At 38.2% G+C, this 16829-nt stretch overlaps 1 protein-coding gene across 1 annotated transcript; it reads right to left on the bottom strand.

Annotated features, from left to right (window-relative positions):
• Positions 1-2652: 2652 nt before the first annotated feature.
• LOC141904407 (polycystin-1-like protein 2) lies at positions 2653-15841 on the bottom strand. The gene is made up of 28 exons (XM_074792993.1): positions 15794-15841; positions 15455-15543; positions 15051-15176; positions 14581-14698; positions 14093-14265; positions 13511-13667; positions 13334-13440; positions 13042-13227; positions 12437-12950; positions 11990-12182; positions 11788-11837; positions 11581-11699; positions 10959-11180; positions 10615-10702; positions 10352-10508; positions 10040-10172; positions 9195-9690; positions 8788-9110; positions 8328-8542; positions 7698-7890; positions 6791-6962; positions 6523-6639; positions 5982-6260; positions 5435-5601; positions 4748-4903; positions 4383-4638; positions 3653-3919; positions 2653-2875 (listed from the first exon to the last, which is right to left on the bottom strand). The coding sequence occupies exons 4-28, from the start codon at positions 14660-14662 to the stop codon at positions 2697-2699; spliced, it is 5001 nt and encodes a 1666-aa protein (XP_074649094.1). The 5' UTR covers positions 14663-14698; positions 15051-15176; positions 15455-15543; positions 15794-15841; the 3' UTR covers positions 2653-2696.
• Between the last annotated feature and the right edge of the window lie 988 nt (positions 15842-16829).

Genomic DNA, 16829 nt, shown 5'->3' with positions numbered 1-16829 from the left:
GTCGAATAGCCCAAACTGTTCAGGCGTGGAGAGAGGGGATGGCAATTTTATGTTCTCTTTATGTCCATGGACTATCTGGCCTGGTAAAAAGTTGCTTGGTCATTGTTAATTGCGCTTACGGTGCAGGAGGGAGTCACGAACGCTTAAAAACTCACAATCAATGATAAACAGCATTCCGGGAAATGTATTCTTATCATAATCGGTGCGGAGCAGAATACAAATGGGAATAGTGTATATTTATGAAATCTATTTTGTATCTTATGGTGATATTTAGGGGTTAAGACCCCCTAATCAGTGGTATACTCCTGACCTAAAGGATGTATCAAACAAATCCTTACAGTGATGAATTGAAACTCTGCCCCGGATCGAAACCCTGCCATGGTGGGCACATCCAACCTGTCAATATGTGATGGTGCGCACTAGACGCGGTACAAACAGCTATTAGTTTGTATGAAAAGTACCCCGTGTAGACGGTTGAAGCGTTTTCACACTAGATGAAAAACATATTCATTCAATTCCCTGTGTACTTAGTCGGATGTCTCAATTCAATTCTAGTTTTTCACTTATCATAATTGTTAGATTGGTTTTCAATGTATAAACTATTCACGGAGATGTCTGTAGGTTGTTACGTATATTCTTAATATACATTTTATTTAATTACAGTTAAAAAACCTCGAATAAAATCTCGTAGAATCCCTAGAAACTAGATGTCATAAGGCGTTATGTTGTTTACTTCATTGCTAGGGCTCTGTGTGATAACTGTGGTCAGTTTTTAACCTAAAAGACTTCATGAATCAAAGCTATTGGAGATATTACTAATTAAATCCTCAAGATGTTTATCAGATTTTAACACTAAACTAATGCAACAACGGTCCACGTAGTCTTGACACATGAATCGCATAATACGCGAGTGCCTATAATGGGTGATATGAAATTCTACCCAAATATCAGAGATGTCTAATGGGTTATATTTATATGCTATTTTTCAACTTCGATAGGCTCCTTCTAGTTAGTTACCTAATCGTTGGTGGTAAGCTTTTTACAATCGGATGGGCTTATACCAACGTTAGGGATGACAAGGGTCAAAACACGTTTGAAAAAAGTAACACTTCCAAAATATACTTTCTATTGAGTTCAGTCCACAATTAATGGCTTAAATCATAAACTAACACAGGTACCTTTTGAAATACTCCAATATTATGTATGTTTCGAGCGATTAATCAACATTATTTCGAGAAATTAATTAATTTCTCCACAAATTTCGCCATTGGCCGCCATTTCTCTGTATTGCATACATGTGGCATGATAGACTAGGTGACCTACAAGGATTTATATAAAACTTTCAAACGCTACGACAATTTTTATTTTTGTTAGTTTTCCAACTTATATTTCAAATCTTCGTGTTTTCCATAATAGATAATGAAAAAATAAATTCTGGTTGAAAAAATTTGAATTAGTGTTGATTTCTTAATTTTTTCAATTTCGTCGTTTCATTTCGTTAGTTTGTGTTATTGTGCTGGCCTCAGTACACAGGTGCCAGCACCCTCCATACGTTTTCAAAATGGCCGCCGTCGAATCGTTTACTCTCACTTTACGGCCGATTTTCACATGGATTAAGATCGTCAGGTGCGGTGTTATAGGTATCAAACAAACTACGAATCTGTTTTGCGTTGATTACAACAAAAATTAGACGGATATCTTAAGAGACAATGAAATGCCGGGCAAATTACCCAAAAAAATTTCATTGAAAAATGACCTTCCCATTCCTGACTGTGGTTTGTGAAAACAGGGAGGTGGGAGTTCACTCCCACCTCCCTTGTGAAAATATCCGATCGTGAAACTAAACCACAGTCAGGTTACTGACTAGGCTCCTTCTTACTCGATATCGCTCAACCAGTTAGCCGGGGCGAACCTTGCCTTGTGTTTGTTGGACGATTACAAATAAAAATACTCAATTGCTTTATATAACCCTACTCGATAGAACAAAAAATTCGATGATATATTCTTTGAAAATGGTTAAATTATCTCATCATCCATGGTAAATTAAAATTCGACCTGGTATTCAATTGTGGATACATGAATCTTTATGAACTATTCATAAGAGGCAAAAACAATGATATAATTCAGTTGTTGTATCGTCGGACGAATATTGATCGATTTAGCATGATTCTAACGTGGAAAATCAAATTCCAACATATTAAATTTCATGCATTTATTTTGAGAAGAAGCAAATTTTAAGAATACATTGCAATGAAAAATTAGTCATTGAGAATTGTAGATTGCATAAATTATGAAAATATTTACACGACTCAAGAGCGATCAATAATCAAAACAGATTTTTAACGGATTTGGACTCATACCGGTCCACTTAGAGCAAAAAAAAACACTCAAGTTCAATGCAAATATAATGTTAATGGAAGGTAAAGTATGTTTTGTAAATGATTCGGGCCTCTTACACTACTGTCCGTTGTAGTGACTGACTGAGTATAACGGTCGAGTCGGAGCCTTCTCAACGGATCCCTTCACACTACCATCCTGTAGCGAGTGACTGAGCCGAGGATCAGTCGAGTTATTGGATATATCAGGTCAACTTCACTTCATCGTTTTCGAGCAATGCAAATAGAATTATTATCAACATAATGTGCAGTAATTCAAACGAGACTTAAATCTCTTAAATGTCTTAAATCTTTCAGCGTTTAACTGATGATGATATTTCGTTTTTTAGATTTTTCCGACGACTTCTTCATTTCCTCCAGTTCGGCCATTACGTCTTTGCTGTCGGCTTGTTTTTTAATGTAGTTCTCCAGCCTGTCGATGATCAAATCGACTCGGTTCGAAAGCTCACGGCACTTCTCATCCGCGCTGTCTTGGGCTCCTGTAAACCGAACACATCAAATCCACATATACCTCAGTGTAAGGAGGAAGATCAACGGATATTTGGATGTTGTTTGAGGTCGAAAAACAGCAGAAACTGTTTATCAAATTCAAAGGATGTTCTGAAAATACTATGCAAGGAATCTGTGAGGGAAATGTATAAACATTCAGTTCATGAGGATAAGTTGCGTTGAAAATTAGATTATAAACTGAAATTTGTAGAATTGGTCATTATACTACTTTTGGTATAAATAACGAGACGAGTAGTAACTATATAGGTTATCTATTAATTTGACGCACAAGCTTTCGCTACTTAGCATAGAAGCTTCATCAGGTGAATGAGAATGAATTGAATACTTTTGGTATATACGTATACGAATGTTGCATGTATTTGTTTACATTTTACGTATATTTACTGATTTTAATAACTGGGGAATATTTCGAAGCTAGTTCCTCGAGCGAATAATTGATTGGTGAGACTCCATATATAAATAAAACCCACAACCGATAATCTAGGTTCTAGTCAAATTAGTTCAAGAACTGTGAAACTAGTTTCGAATAAAGCCAATCTGCAAATGTACTGTAGAACTTAAATCCTGTCTTACAAACACAAAATAACAAACCCAATTTCGCAAACAGCCGGGGAACGTGAAAAATTTGGGTTTATCGTTTGATTGTTATAGTTCAATTAATTTTGATGATATGCTATAAAGATTACCATATATCAAGCTAGCATTATGTAGATAAATGTATCCAAGAAATAAATAGATTAGTTTACCTTCCAAATATTCCAACCGGCATTCTGTGGGATTCCCTTCTATTCTAGTCATACCGATGGCTTTTTTGAGTGACTGCATCATAAAATCAACAATTTCATACTCGTTCGCTTGTCCAGCTATGCAATCCATCGCGTACGTGTAGCCCTCCAAAATGATCGCAACCATGAAGTTAACCATCATGAAATTTACGATGATAACGAATGCCACGAACATTAGCGGAGCCATCACGGGACTGACTGCCTGCATTCGTCGGAAATTGAATTTATCTAGAATGGAGGTATATAATAGATTGAAACGTTATACAACTTAAATAATTTGGGCGTGAGAATGGTCGATTCGGAAACCTCAAAATGGACCCCCCTCCCCGTCACTTAAGCGCAACGTACACGACGCGGTGAAACACAGAAACAGGAAGCACGTGTTTCCCGTGTTTCTCTGTTGTATTTCCCTTTTGTGTTTCAAGCCCAATACATACGACAAACGAAAACACGTTTGACCTCGGAAACATCTTTTCCCGAAACAATGTTTATCGTTTCTTGTAAACGCTAGTGATCGAGAGAAACGCCCAGAAACACGTTTCTATCACCTGTTTTCCCAGTTCTGCGTTCGTTGGGCTTTAATAGAGACCGAATGGGTGACACCCAAATCCGTAACGTCCGGATGGAACCCTCTGAACCTATATCCCTATAGTAGAACATCATTCAGTGAGATCCTAGTAATAACACTTACTTAACATCATGTTCAATAATGTCTCCATACTAGCTATGAACGTTGAATATTCTCTTAAACGGACCATGAACTTCAGGTGACACAAACTAACAAATCCGAAAAACAGAACTAAGAACACGACCATAAATCGCATTAGTGGCCAGGACAACCACTTCATCATCAAGGCCAGGGCGCAAATTCTTTTGTTAAATCGCAGGAGTTTCAGCCCTTGAAGTGTCGATAGGAATACGATCATTGCGAGTAAATAAACCGACAACTGTAAATATAGACAGATCTCTTTTAACATTATACAAACAGATAACAATCACAAACGTTACATAGTTTATCATTTCCTCAATTCGTTAGTTTTATTCTGTGAAAATTACCTCGTCGTACAAAACGACATAGTCAAGATTTATGAATTTGGTCCTGTCCACCATCATTTCAGCCATCGCGTACGCCCCGAAGAATCTCACTATTTGCATGAATATGGCCACAAATCCCATGAGTATCACCGCAAACTCGTAAACATCCCAAAATGACTGTAAAGAAAACGAACTTGAACGTTTATTGACGCCTTAAAATAACGCATATATTGCCTTAAATATTGTCGACAACAAATAATTCGTTATAAATTATACAATATCAATGATCAAGAAAGTTATTTCGGATTTTAATATATCGATTATTGAATTGAATTGACTGGCAACCAGTCTAACACCGATTTATTGATGACTTAGTCCGCATCTTCAAAAAACTATTTATTGAAATTTATCAAAAATAAAATGAGAATCATGAAACATATCTAATCAGAAAGGAATTCCAAAATTCACAGTTTTAATTGTTATTTTGCAACGCCAATATTGATGACGTAGTACACATCGACTCAAAACAGAACGCCTTGTATAACGCAATCATATAAACATTATTGTAAAGGTTTTGACGGCGTCAAAAGCCAGATAACGAATAGTTAGATAGTGAGTTATTCGAAAAAAAAGAAGTTCAGTCAAATCCGATGCAAAAAAATTACGTCTCCGTTCTAATCTTCATATGTTCACGCATTTTATACTTACATTAAAATATTGACGTCGACCGATTTTCCGCAGTCTCTTCGAAGCGCGCACCGCGAAGTAGATCAAGAACCCGAGAAAAATGAATTGGAAAAAGAACATCACTGAGTTCGTCGGTGTCATTCCTTTCTCCAGGCGCATTACTGTCACTTTATACTTTGTAAACGCCCCTGAATTGAGAGCACGATTCTGAATCAAACAATTGCATCAAGTGATATGGATTTTTTAATTGGGAATACAATTGGTTTTTTTCGATATTTGTTCATCTCAACACGTTTTCAACGGGCTTCGTGATATGGTGGCTACTACGGGCTCATACACATAGACATAATTCGATATCTTTCAAATATGAAATAAAATATACTTATATAAAAATGCAATCAATGAATCTTGAATTTGATAGGAAAACAATATTGGAGTTTTTGTCGACAGATAACCTTGTTTTACAACTGTCTATAGTCAGGACTGTAATGTAGTCCATTGATCGGGCGCAGCCATATTGCATTAATAATCATAAGCTCCTCTTTATATTCACTATGTATGTGATTACCTCCACTATTTAGGAATTCCACGAGGAGAAACGCCACACCATACAAGCGAACGTTGTTGTTGTAAAGCAAAAACTCGATGATGATACATCTTGTATTCTTATCCAACCAGTTTCCAGCTTTAATCGTTTTTAGAGTGCGCAGAGCTTGTTTCGGCTGCGTTCCCAAGTTTACTACGTAACCGCCACCGGAGTACGTGGCAAATTTCCCAGACGTAGGCGAACCCTTGAGTTTCCAGGCCGACGAGTAACCGAACCCATAATCCGGTTTATCGTTTGGATCTAGAATATCGAAATCTCTACATGTAAATTCAAGAAAATATAAACAACGTCCAAATCTAAAATTGACGTCGAGAGAATTGATTTCATTCGAATCATTAATGCGGGCATTTTATACGGGGGGGGGGGGGGTTACGGCATCTGCCATCATTTCTCGAAGGAGCGATGGAATTCACTTTCAGGCTGGAACTACGCACTATGCATACATTAATATCTTATTTGCATATTGAATTAGATACTCATTTTCCAGATGGCGTGTATTCACCTGATTTATTAACGGGAATCCATCCAGCTTTGTAATTCCCTTCTTCTTGGCTAAACATACTATAGCTAGGCCGGCACACATCACCAAATAACCGATCTAATCTCGAGTTACATGCGACTAAAACGATATTTACTACTAAAATGAATGTATAAGTACGTAAAAAGTTTATTTGGAAACGAAATTAAAGCAACTGTTCTCGATTACCGATGAACATATGAGTTGTATCTTTTAGAACCAATAGCGATTTAGCCAAAACAGGAAAACTTACCAGGTTTTGTTCGTAACTGACGTAGACGTGGAACGCAGACTCTCAACGCCTGTCGATCAACGATGTAATTCTTATATTTGTACCAATCATCACCCGGGAACATATCGTACCCGAACATTCCAGGCACCAGCGATTTTTCGGCGTAATCCCAAAACTGATCGAAATTCCTCACCTGCAGAAACAGGCAACGAAAGTGACCGATGAAAACGTATCATAAGAAAATAAGAAATAAGATACCCCGAAATGCTGAGTATTTCGTAGTAGAGTATAGTATACTATAGTAGTTTACTTGTCACCATCAATATGTAGAAAATGAATACCTTAAAACAAAATAGGTTACAGACATTGAAGTGACAGGAGTCCGAGTAGAGCAATAAAGGTTGTATTTAAAAGGATGTTCAGGCACCTCGACATAAAAACGAACAAATAAAATAAAAGAAATGAAAAGGGATGAAACGATGAAAAATGCAAGATAAATTTATGTCATGCGGAAGTCTCTCTGAATGAAAATATATTTTAAAGTGTACATCAATCAAGTAGCTTACTACTTACGAGGGTGCTGATGGTTGGGGCGGATTTAATGAGTGCAGGTTGGCTTTGCCAAATTGGAGGAACTTTACAGAGGAACGGCTTATTGAAAATGCTAGTTTCGCGGGCCTAGATTCTGGGGTGGTTTCGAGCTCTGGTATTATATCTGTGATTAAATGAATTCCAATTAAATATATTTAAAATTTGTTGCGGAAGTTAGCTATTCACAAATCCGTATGCAAGTTTGATAAGTTCCAAGTTTATCATATCTTCGAATTTCGGAATCTGGATCTTTTTACAAAGAGGCATCTCATTAGTTTAAGGGTTTATTAGAGGGTATTAAAAACGATCCAATTGCTCACAACCATAAAAAACTCACGGCGGATAAGGCATAAGTTCCAACGGTGTTGTTTCTGGTGTATCTATCGTTGTAGAAGATGTTCTCTATGTCTTTATAGAAATAGTGAGATCTCGTATCTCGATTTTCATAAGACAAAACCATCAGAATTCCAACATATATCGTGTAGAATATGATCTCCCAGATAATGTTCACCATTTCAATTTCCTTAAGCCTAAAAGAGATGAGAATTGACCATGTTAACACGACAAAGAACAAGGTTGCAGTTTTGCGGGTAGGATCGGGGAAAAGAACTGAAATATTTATGTATGTCATTCCAACCATGAGTTAAATTTCGCTTACGGCTGAGGAACCACGTTTTAACTGGCTGCTTAGCGTTTAAACCAAACAACAAATGAACTGTTACTACGATTCCGACTAAAAAGCATTTGGTCCTAAGTGTGAATACCATGTATCTCTGCCTTTGTCATCTTTATTGGAACATGGATTCTTGATTCCATGATTGGAATGGCCTACAGTCTATTCCCTCTTATTCCAGGTAGCTTTTAGTTCCTCACCATGTATATATGTCTTCAGTTTATCGAGGCTGTCATCTGACTTGATTTGTTTTGATTTATCTCTATTGCCTAAATTGTATTCATTCGTACGTACCTCTTATCCCTGGCAGCTTTAAGTTCTTCCTCGTCCGGCGGCAGTGGTATGGCTTTATATCGAGCGATTTTTTCTTTAATATCAGGCGAGTTGCAGTAAGGATCGTGCAACCACTCCTCGTTGTCCTTGAGGCTGTTGTCGTACTCGCTCTCGTCCGGTTCCTCAAGGTCGGGTTTCTTGATGATCAGGGCGTAAAGAAGGGCCAAAAACAAAACCTGAAAAATGTCAAGGGAAGTGAAATGACATGAAACGATCATTCATCTACTGAATGAAAAAACGAAAAAAAGAGAAATATAATAATCTTTATTTATCTAAGCATAATAAATTACATACAATTAATGTAAACATAATAATGGCAATCAATGCATAGAGATGTGATAACACTTCATCACAAAAGTAAAAAAAATGCAAAAAGTTCGAACCCACGTGAGAATATACTATGGTGAATGTACTACGGTACCTTAATCGGTTGTTGAAGCATGATGGACTGGATGAGAGAAACTCCAAATGATGCAATCCACTCCTTAGAGCCTGATAACCCGAGGTCTTTGGAGAACATGTTCGCGAAATAGAAGCTCACTGCCACGGCAATAAATGCAAGCGTATGGCCGACAATCACACACCACCACGGCAAAACCACTTTCTTCTTTTTCTTTTTCTGGTCGTCTTTTTTCGGTGATTCTGGTATTTTCCCGTAGCCCGATGCGTCCGTGTAGCTGATTTTCTGACTGGTTTGGGAGTCGTTCCAAGGTCGTCGCGATGGTGTCGCGGATTTTCTCTCGCCTGAACCGTAAATAAGTACAAATGATTAGTTAGATAAGTAGCTAAATTCCAGTCAAAACGGGCTTGATTTAGGCATTTACGTGCCTGTATCTAGATACTCTTTTTCGTTTTGCAACTCTATTTCCATCGCCTCCGAAGCCTGGTACGACTTCATTTCGCTGTATTTCGAGTCGCACACGCGTTTTTTGCGACAACATTTGCCACAGGCGTTCGGTGGCCAGGGACCGGACATCCTGAACAGCAGCACGATAAACACATTCACCGGTACGATTATCAACGACGCCAGGATAGAAACGACCAGTTGCTCGAGCGTAAACTTGATCGGCCCGATGACAATTTGCGTGACGTTTTGCCGCATCGCCATGGCCTTGTAGAAGGTCAAACTGGCCATCATCGACACGTAGACGAGGGTTAAACAACACGTCAATCTCTGAACGCGGGTGAAGTTGCTTTTCGGAGGTCTTTTAAAAACCGATAACCAAATATGCCCGTCGGAGAGGTCTTTGCGAGTTTTCGACCAGAATAGATAGTTGAAGGCTTTCATCTCGATGTCTCCCGCTAGGGGAATTATTCTGTCGATCTGAAAAAACGCATCGACATATCTCAAGTAGACGATTGGTTCATTAATGCTAGTGGTCCATTAAGGCCTACTAGTTTTTAACGTTATTACGTAGGTAGTAAATAATTAATTAAAAACGTTTATATTAACCATAACTTGCAAGGTCTGGCCCATTGCTAATTCCACTGCTCACGTTTCAAAAAGCAATCTACGTATATTTCGGATCATTTATTGCTTATCAGTGCTTATTTGATGAGAACTGTTGCAGCTAAGAACATGTTTTGGTTATACATGTATCAGTTTTTACAATGCTTAGGCAAAACAACACATAAGGTCCCAGTGGAGAAGAAGGAATTGGAATGACACTCACCAAACCGTCTTCTTGTTCTACGGCCAACCATTTGTCACAAATGAACAGATATCTATCCAGAGTTTGAATATCGGTTACTTGCATCTGGTTGAAAAACCAAGACGGATTCTTGCCACCATTATCGTGCCAAATACTGAATGATACATTTCAAATTAACTTTCTATCATTGAGATTAAATTAAGAGAAACTAAATAAGACAGTATGGTATCGAAGATTTACACTTGACAGTAAGAAATACGTATTAGTTCTCCTAATTCAGATGTTGATAGAATATCATTTAGAAATGTTTTAATGTATTAGTCAACGTATTACCGTAAATGCGCTAAGTTTCCCAGCGGTTTCGGCACTACCATAATGAACGAATTAACATCGCCTTTTTGAAGAACCTTCCTTTTCTCATCCATTAAAACTCTGGGACCCGTATCACCATCTTCACCGGTCAATACAAACGATACTTGAGCTGTCGTACCTGAAAATATAAACACATGAGGACACGCAGGAAACACGTACGTAAGTCAGGTGATAGATCTAAGGAACTTTCAAAGGGAATACGAGTTGGATTTCGTTCACAATACCGGCTTCTTTCGCTTCTCCTGTAGTTACGAGTATTTCATAAATGTATTTATCTCGGGGATCGTTATCCGGCAGCGGCGTGGAACCAGCCTATCGAAAAATAGGTATAATGATGTTAATACTATCCATTGATAATTCGTTAAAAAGCATTTTTACACAACATCATCTACAAATGTAAAACTATGCGTCAGTAACACAGTGAAGGGTTAGATACGACCATCAAGGCCATGTTGTCTCAAATACTCAAATAACATTTTTAGAGATTTTGACAGACATTTTTAGGGTTTTGACTGTGCAACTATCGGTCCAGAACATATCTTGTTATTGTAAATTTCTGAAACCTTACCCTTACGAGATCTTTTCTGTCGGCTTTAACAGCCCAGATCAGTAGAATTAAGTATAAACATAGTAGAGACACCATCGTACCGAACACCACTGGATTGTCGTTAGGATTGAGAAATCCGCCGCTAAAATCTATTTTCGGTAGAGGAATCGTAAAAGACGACCCGAACGTCGTCAAATGTGTGCATTTACACTGCGTGCTATCACTAGTAGTTAGGTCACCAACCTGTGGTAGAACATAGATACGATTAGCGCCAGAGATTTCAAACTACAGCCAACCCCCGGTATACCGGCCACATCGGTTCAGAACGATTTTGACTATATGGAGAGTGAATGGCGGTATATCGGGGTGTTGTACTATGTATTTGTATTGAGATGTACATTGGCGGTAGGTGGGGGCGGCGGTAAATGGGAGGGTTATTAAATTTGACTGGTGGCCAGCGCCTCGAGTCAAGAACGAAAGAATACTTCAAGTGGATTTTACTCAAAACAAAGGAGGGCGGCCAGTCAAAACTAGATATTGATTATGACTAGGATCCAGAATGAATTTTGACCTCAGGGAGCTTCCTCAAAAATCGTATTCCACGTCAGATGAAGTAAGAAGGGTTTCCAAGAGGATATTTTACCGTGCAGCCAGCATTCGACCATTCTTCGGTCTTTGTATTCCAGTACAAGCAATCAGCAGTGAAAAATGATGCATTGTAAATAGCCTCCTTGTAATCATCGACAGTTGCATTGGCAGGATCTGCAAACGAATCGTAGACGGTATCTTGAAGAATTCGGAATAAATTTTCAAGAAATGCATGTTTGCGTCATAGAATCGGGCATCTAACCTATAGTTCCATTCAAAGCCTTGATGCCAACATAAACTGGTTTATCGGTTCTGCAAAAAAAAGTCGTTCAGTATGATATGCAGGTTAAAATATCTGATTAAATCGAAAACTTACTCGCGCAAAGAATGACTTGAAATATTTTGGATTAAAACTGTTAAGCTTATGCAGAACAATCAATACTTGGTGTCAATACATCGTTTACCCATTTAGAATGTTGTGGAACAAGCATGTATTCAGATCCCTTTCTGCTGCTGTAGAGCCATTCACATCAGTTTCAGCATGAAAGGGCAGCGTGCAGTTGAAATCATGTTTAGAAACAGTTGGACGTGAACCGACTTTGACGAAAACGACGAATCTCGTTATATTCTCCGAAAGAACAAAACCACCAGGAGGATCTTTAACAAAATTGAGAAACAATTCAGAAATGTGTATTCACACGCTTACTACGTGACCTGAAATGTTTAAGTCTAATGATATCGGTTGCACCATTGACAAAGTTCATGTTCTTCGATATCATAATCTTTCATCCATGAATTCAAATCAACGCTTTAAAAAAACTTTCGCTGATAACAACCGTAATTACAAATCAAGTTAACTCCGACCGTTCGTAGATTGTGTAGATGATGACAATAAAAAGGAGTGTGAGTACCTTTCATCGGGGCTGTTGTAGTAACATTAATTTTTGGATTTATCGACGGAGTTGAATTTGTCAGTGAAGTCACAGTTGCAGATGTCCCAGTGACAATAGTTTTGGTATTGGTTATACCGGCAGTTGTTGCGCCGAAAGTGGTAACATTGGTTACATCAGTTACATTGAATGAAGTAGTGTCCAATGTCTGGTCTGGAGTCTTAAAAATCTTGGAATTTGGTAAAGTAGTTCGGGGAGTACTACTGGAAGTTGCAGCGCTCGGAGAAGTAACGCTGGAACTCGAGGATGTAACCGTATTTGAAGTCGTGCTATTTGAAATTGAAGACAACTTTGTAGTTGGGGCTTGCTGCGTGTTGTTGTTGGTAGTCGATTCTGTTGTGCCGTTGACGAGGTCCGTGGCGTTTTCACTTAATACAACTTTAATGCCGAGCGTTGCGTCAAGTGGTACCGTTATAGTATGGATCAGCATTTCCTCATTAGGCTTCGTCGATTCTACAACACTTATATCTGGAATCTAAGTACATTCAAAAAAAAAAACATGATAAAGTGCAATATCTGATATTACTAATTAACATTAACAACAGTTTCTTTGCTACGATATTTACGCCGTTTCGTTTCCTTTCGATAACTAGTACGATCGGGTCTGGCAGACCGCCAACGATCATCGGGTCACCGGTTTCATTTCTCATATCTAACGACAGTAGTCCTGACGTCACTTCCTTGGGTTTGGTTGCCGCGTCGTTACCGGTGTTGTTCGAAAACGTATAAATGTTTGAACTGATTGAAAGACACTTAAATACGAAGAGCACGAAAACGTGTTAACATACATTTTTGATATCCGACAAAATATAGGAGAAATTGTATACTTAGAGCTTTTGATGTTCCACTAATACGAACCTTTGACTCTACAAAGTAAGTCGTGTCATTCCCTTCTCCGACTATCAACGAAGGGTTAGGCAAATCTATTTTATCCTTCGAGTTTTTCCTGCCAGGCGTGATAGGTTCTAAATTGCAAAAAGAAACTCAATTAGTCGATTCAAATAGTAATAAATCGAACATTTTGATATTACATACTTTTGGATAGGTCTCCAGAAAACCTCTTTTCCAGACTCATACTTATTGATGCCGTTGTCATAACGCTTGGCTCGTCGCCGGGAACTTTTCGTTGCATCACAATCATAACCATACAAGATTTAACTAATGTGTCCAAATCCAGAATATACTGTTTAGCCTAAAACGATCATAACAACATAAACATGTCTATTGGAAAGTCGCGTCATGCAAAATATTAGTTGAACAAACGATTGATTTTTATAATGGTATCTGTTTAGTCATTTGTGTATAAACCTCATATTGTCTTCTAACCCCTAGCAAAATGTTGGCCATACGTACATGTATATCCTATTGTCTTGTAACCGAATTTGCATTGTAGCCTTTTGCGGCTATATGTACTGGATAGTCAAAACGTGTGGCTCAATCTCACATTTAAACCTTCGCAGAAATTACATGCGTATTTTTAGATGCGTTGGACTTTCGCGCTTTACCATCATCGTAAGAAATGAATTTTTGAACGACCGCGTTGGAAGGCTTATCGACGGCGTTCAACAGTGTCAATGAATACTTTTGACTCAGCCGTTAAAACAGTTAATTACATACCGTATTTACAACATCATCCAGTTTTAGCATTTCTTTCTGTAATTCAGCCGGAGACAAAGTTCTTGTTGGAGGAGTATTTTGTTGTTTACTATTCGGATTCAACATCGATTCATACATGGCAATTTCTTTTTGCGCATTTTTGCTGACCTCTCCAGCACCAATAGCCGCATTTCCTAAATTGAATAGACCCATTATACTAAGATAAATCTTCGAAACCTTAGATCAAAGGAAAAGAAACAAAAGCCAATTAAGAACTTGAATTCGATCGCAGACCCGTGGCCCAAGAGCTGCTTCCACACTCCCAGTTCAAATTTGAATCAAGCATTAATTTTTGTCGTCGTATCAGAAATGATGATCATTTGGTTAATAGGGTCTGGTCGCTTGAAGCCAGTAGTAAACTGATATGAGTTTTACGTTTGAGTTGAATACAAACGGAAAGGAATAATGTTCAGTATAGTTTATAGTGTACAATCTTAGAAATAACCTACCGACCACTTCCAGTAAAAACCTGCTAACGCTCTCAATGTCTTCGGCGGAACTTTCAACTTGACCCGCGCGTTGAATTGACATATGACAGTAATCCGTCAGTATTGCGTAAAGCAATTCCTATTTGACATCAAAAGAAGATGGAAAACTTATAAGTAAACTGGAACTGTTTTCTGTAGACCTTATTTAGTGACGCAAGCATAATGGGTATTAAAGAGGTTCACTGAATTCCGACCCGCGAGATTCTTTTTTCGATTACTTTTACTCGCCAACCAACTTCTCTTGAAAATAAACTATATATATATATATAACCAAACTTGATGAAACCTTTCAGTGCGTCTACACCGCAGTGCGGGGTATAAATCGATAATGGACTTTGTTAGTACGCCGCACTGGCTACCGCACTAGAAGGTATTGATTAGTCAGCACCGAAAGGGTTTCAATTAGATAAAATCGTTTCGTTACAACTTACAATCGTTCTAATGGATAACTCGTCATGACGCGCTGTTACTACACCTAACGCTGAAGCTAGCTGGTTCAAAACGCCGATAGTAGGAGGCGTTATTGCTGTATATTCGCCCACAACTAATTCACGATACTGAAAAATAAATCATGCGTCATCGGAGTGAGACCGATGCCAAATTTTTGGTATTTATCAAGTTGTCAGTTGGGACAAGTCCAAGAACATTTTCAAATCCTCGTCGGAGTTGTTAGTACCAGTCGTCCAAACCGTGCTCATTAATTGGGCTTAGATCAGCCCAGTAATGTCGGGTCAAATGTCAACCCCGAACAAAGGGTTTACTTGATTTGGTAGGACGGGATATGGTTACGGATGATACCGGTATTGAAATCCTCAATGGATTACCACTGGATTACCTTTTCTCTCACTTTTTGTCTGGCAAGAAGGGATTCGTTCCTCGGTGGTATATTCGCTGCATCAAACGTTTGGTTCAGCGAATTCAAATCTGTTTATGTAAAATAAACAAGAAACGAATAACAGATCTCCAATCCCTTATTATCAAAATGAATTTCATAATTCCAGTCGTATAAACGATATGAATGCTGCTAAAGATTCAACAGAAGAAAAACAAATGGCTCAAAACCTCCATATCCAACCGTGTCAATGTCGTGTTAGAATTTGAGGACACCCTAAAACTAATGCGATCCGTTTAATATTTAATAGGCTTTATGTGCCATCGTGTAAAGAATGCTTACAATCGTTGAACTGTGCATCATCACTGGCCGCTTCGTTATTCAGATAGCCGCCGTATAAACCTATGAACTGGGCGAATCCTGCAAGATTAGCTGCCGCCAATTGATCCTGAATCTTCGCTTCAACCACTGACCACTTAGACAGAGTATTGGCGATAGTTTTAGGCGTAGGTGGCAGCACCTGTAAAAGTATTAGGCGGTTTATATTGCTGGACTTACGAAAGCGCGGCTTTAAGATTTAGAAAACAACGTTGAAGTGGAATATATAAGAATGGCTATAATGCAGACCATGCCCGTGCAATCACATGCTGTCTTAAATTGTTACTAAGACACAAGCTATACACACGACCAAGCCACGTCGTATAGCTATTTTAACTAAATTACTAAATAGTTTTAAAATCAATTAAATCCAAATTTACAATTAAAATGGTGTTGCTTTTCCGGGATTTTCAATGGAGTGAATGGCCAATCATGACGTACAATGAACGTGTGATGACGTCATGTACAAACGATCTGTTTTCACCAACAAATCAGGTTTTTTATTTCATAAAAATCACGACGTACTTTGACTGAAAGGAACATATCAGTAAGGGCACCCAGCCGGTCTAAACAACGCAATGTCACATTTAAGTGATAGTCATTAGACACTAAACCTGTCGGTAACATTGAGGGTTTGTCCATCGTCGCGTTGTTGCCTGAAATTGAATTGAAAACCTAAGTAAAATTACACTCCGAAATTACAATCTTAAAATCGTATGATAGATCTACAATACAATAACAGTCAGTATAATTGTCGGGATTGTAAATGATACTTGATTTTCAATTGTTTCTAATTCAAAAGACAAATGTATTTTCGTGATGATTGCTACGACGCAGCCATTATTTGACGTTTATATTGCTTGAATAATGTCGGTCATCAGCTTAAGTAACCACTGTCATTATATCAGAAGAATCTTTTTCGTGGAAAAAGTGTTTTAAATATCATATCTCACCGTCGTAAATCCAAATGGGATCATCTGTAGGCTTTACCCTGTAAGCG

Source organism: Tubulanus polymorphus, chromosome 4 (genome assembly GCF_964204645.1).
Source record: "Tubulanus polymorphus chromosome 4, tnTubPoly1.2, whole genome shotgun sequence".
Taxonomy (NCBI): Eukaryota; Metazoa; Nemertea; class Palaeonemertea; order Tubulaniformes; family Tubulanidae; genus Tubulanus; species Tubulanus polymorphus.
The sequence above is the reverse complement of the archived record's forward strand: the minus strand, read 5'-3'. Positions and strand labels throughout refer to the sequence as shown.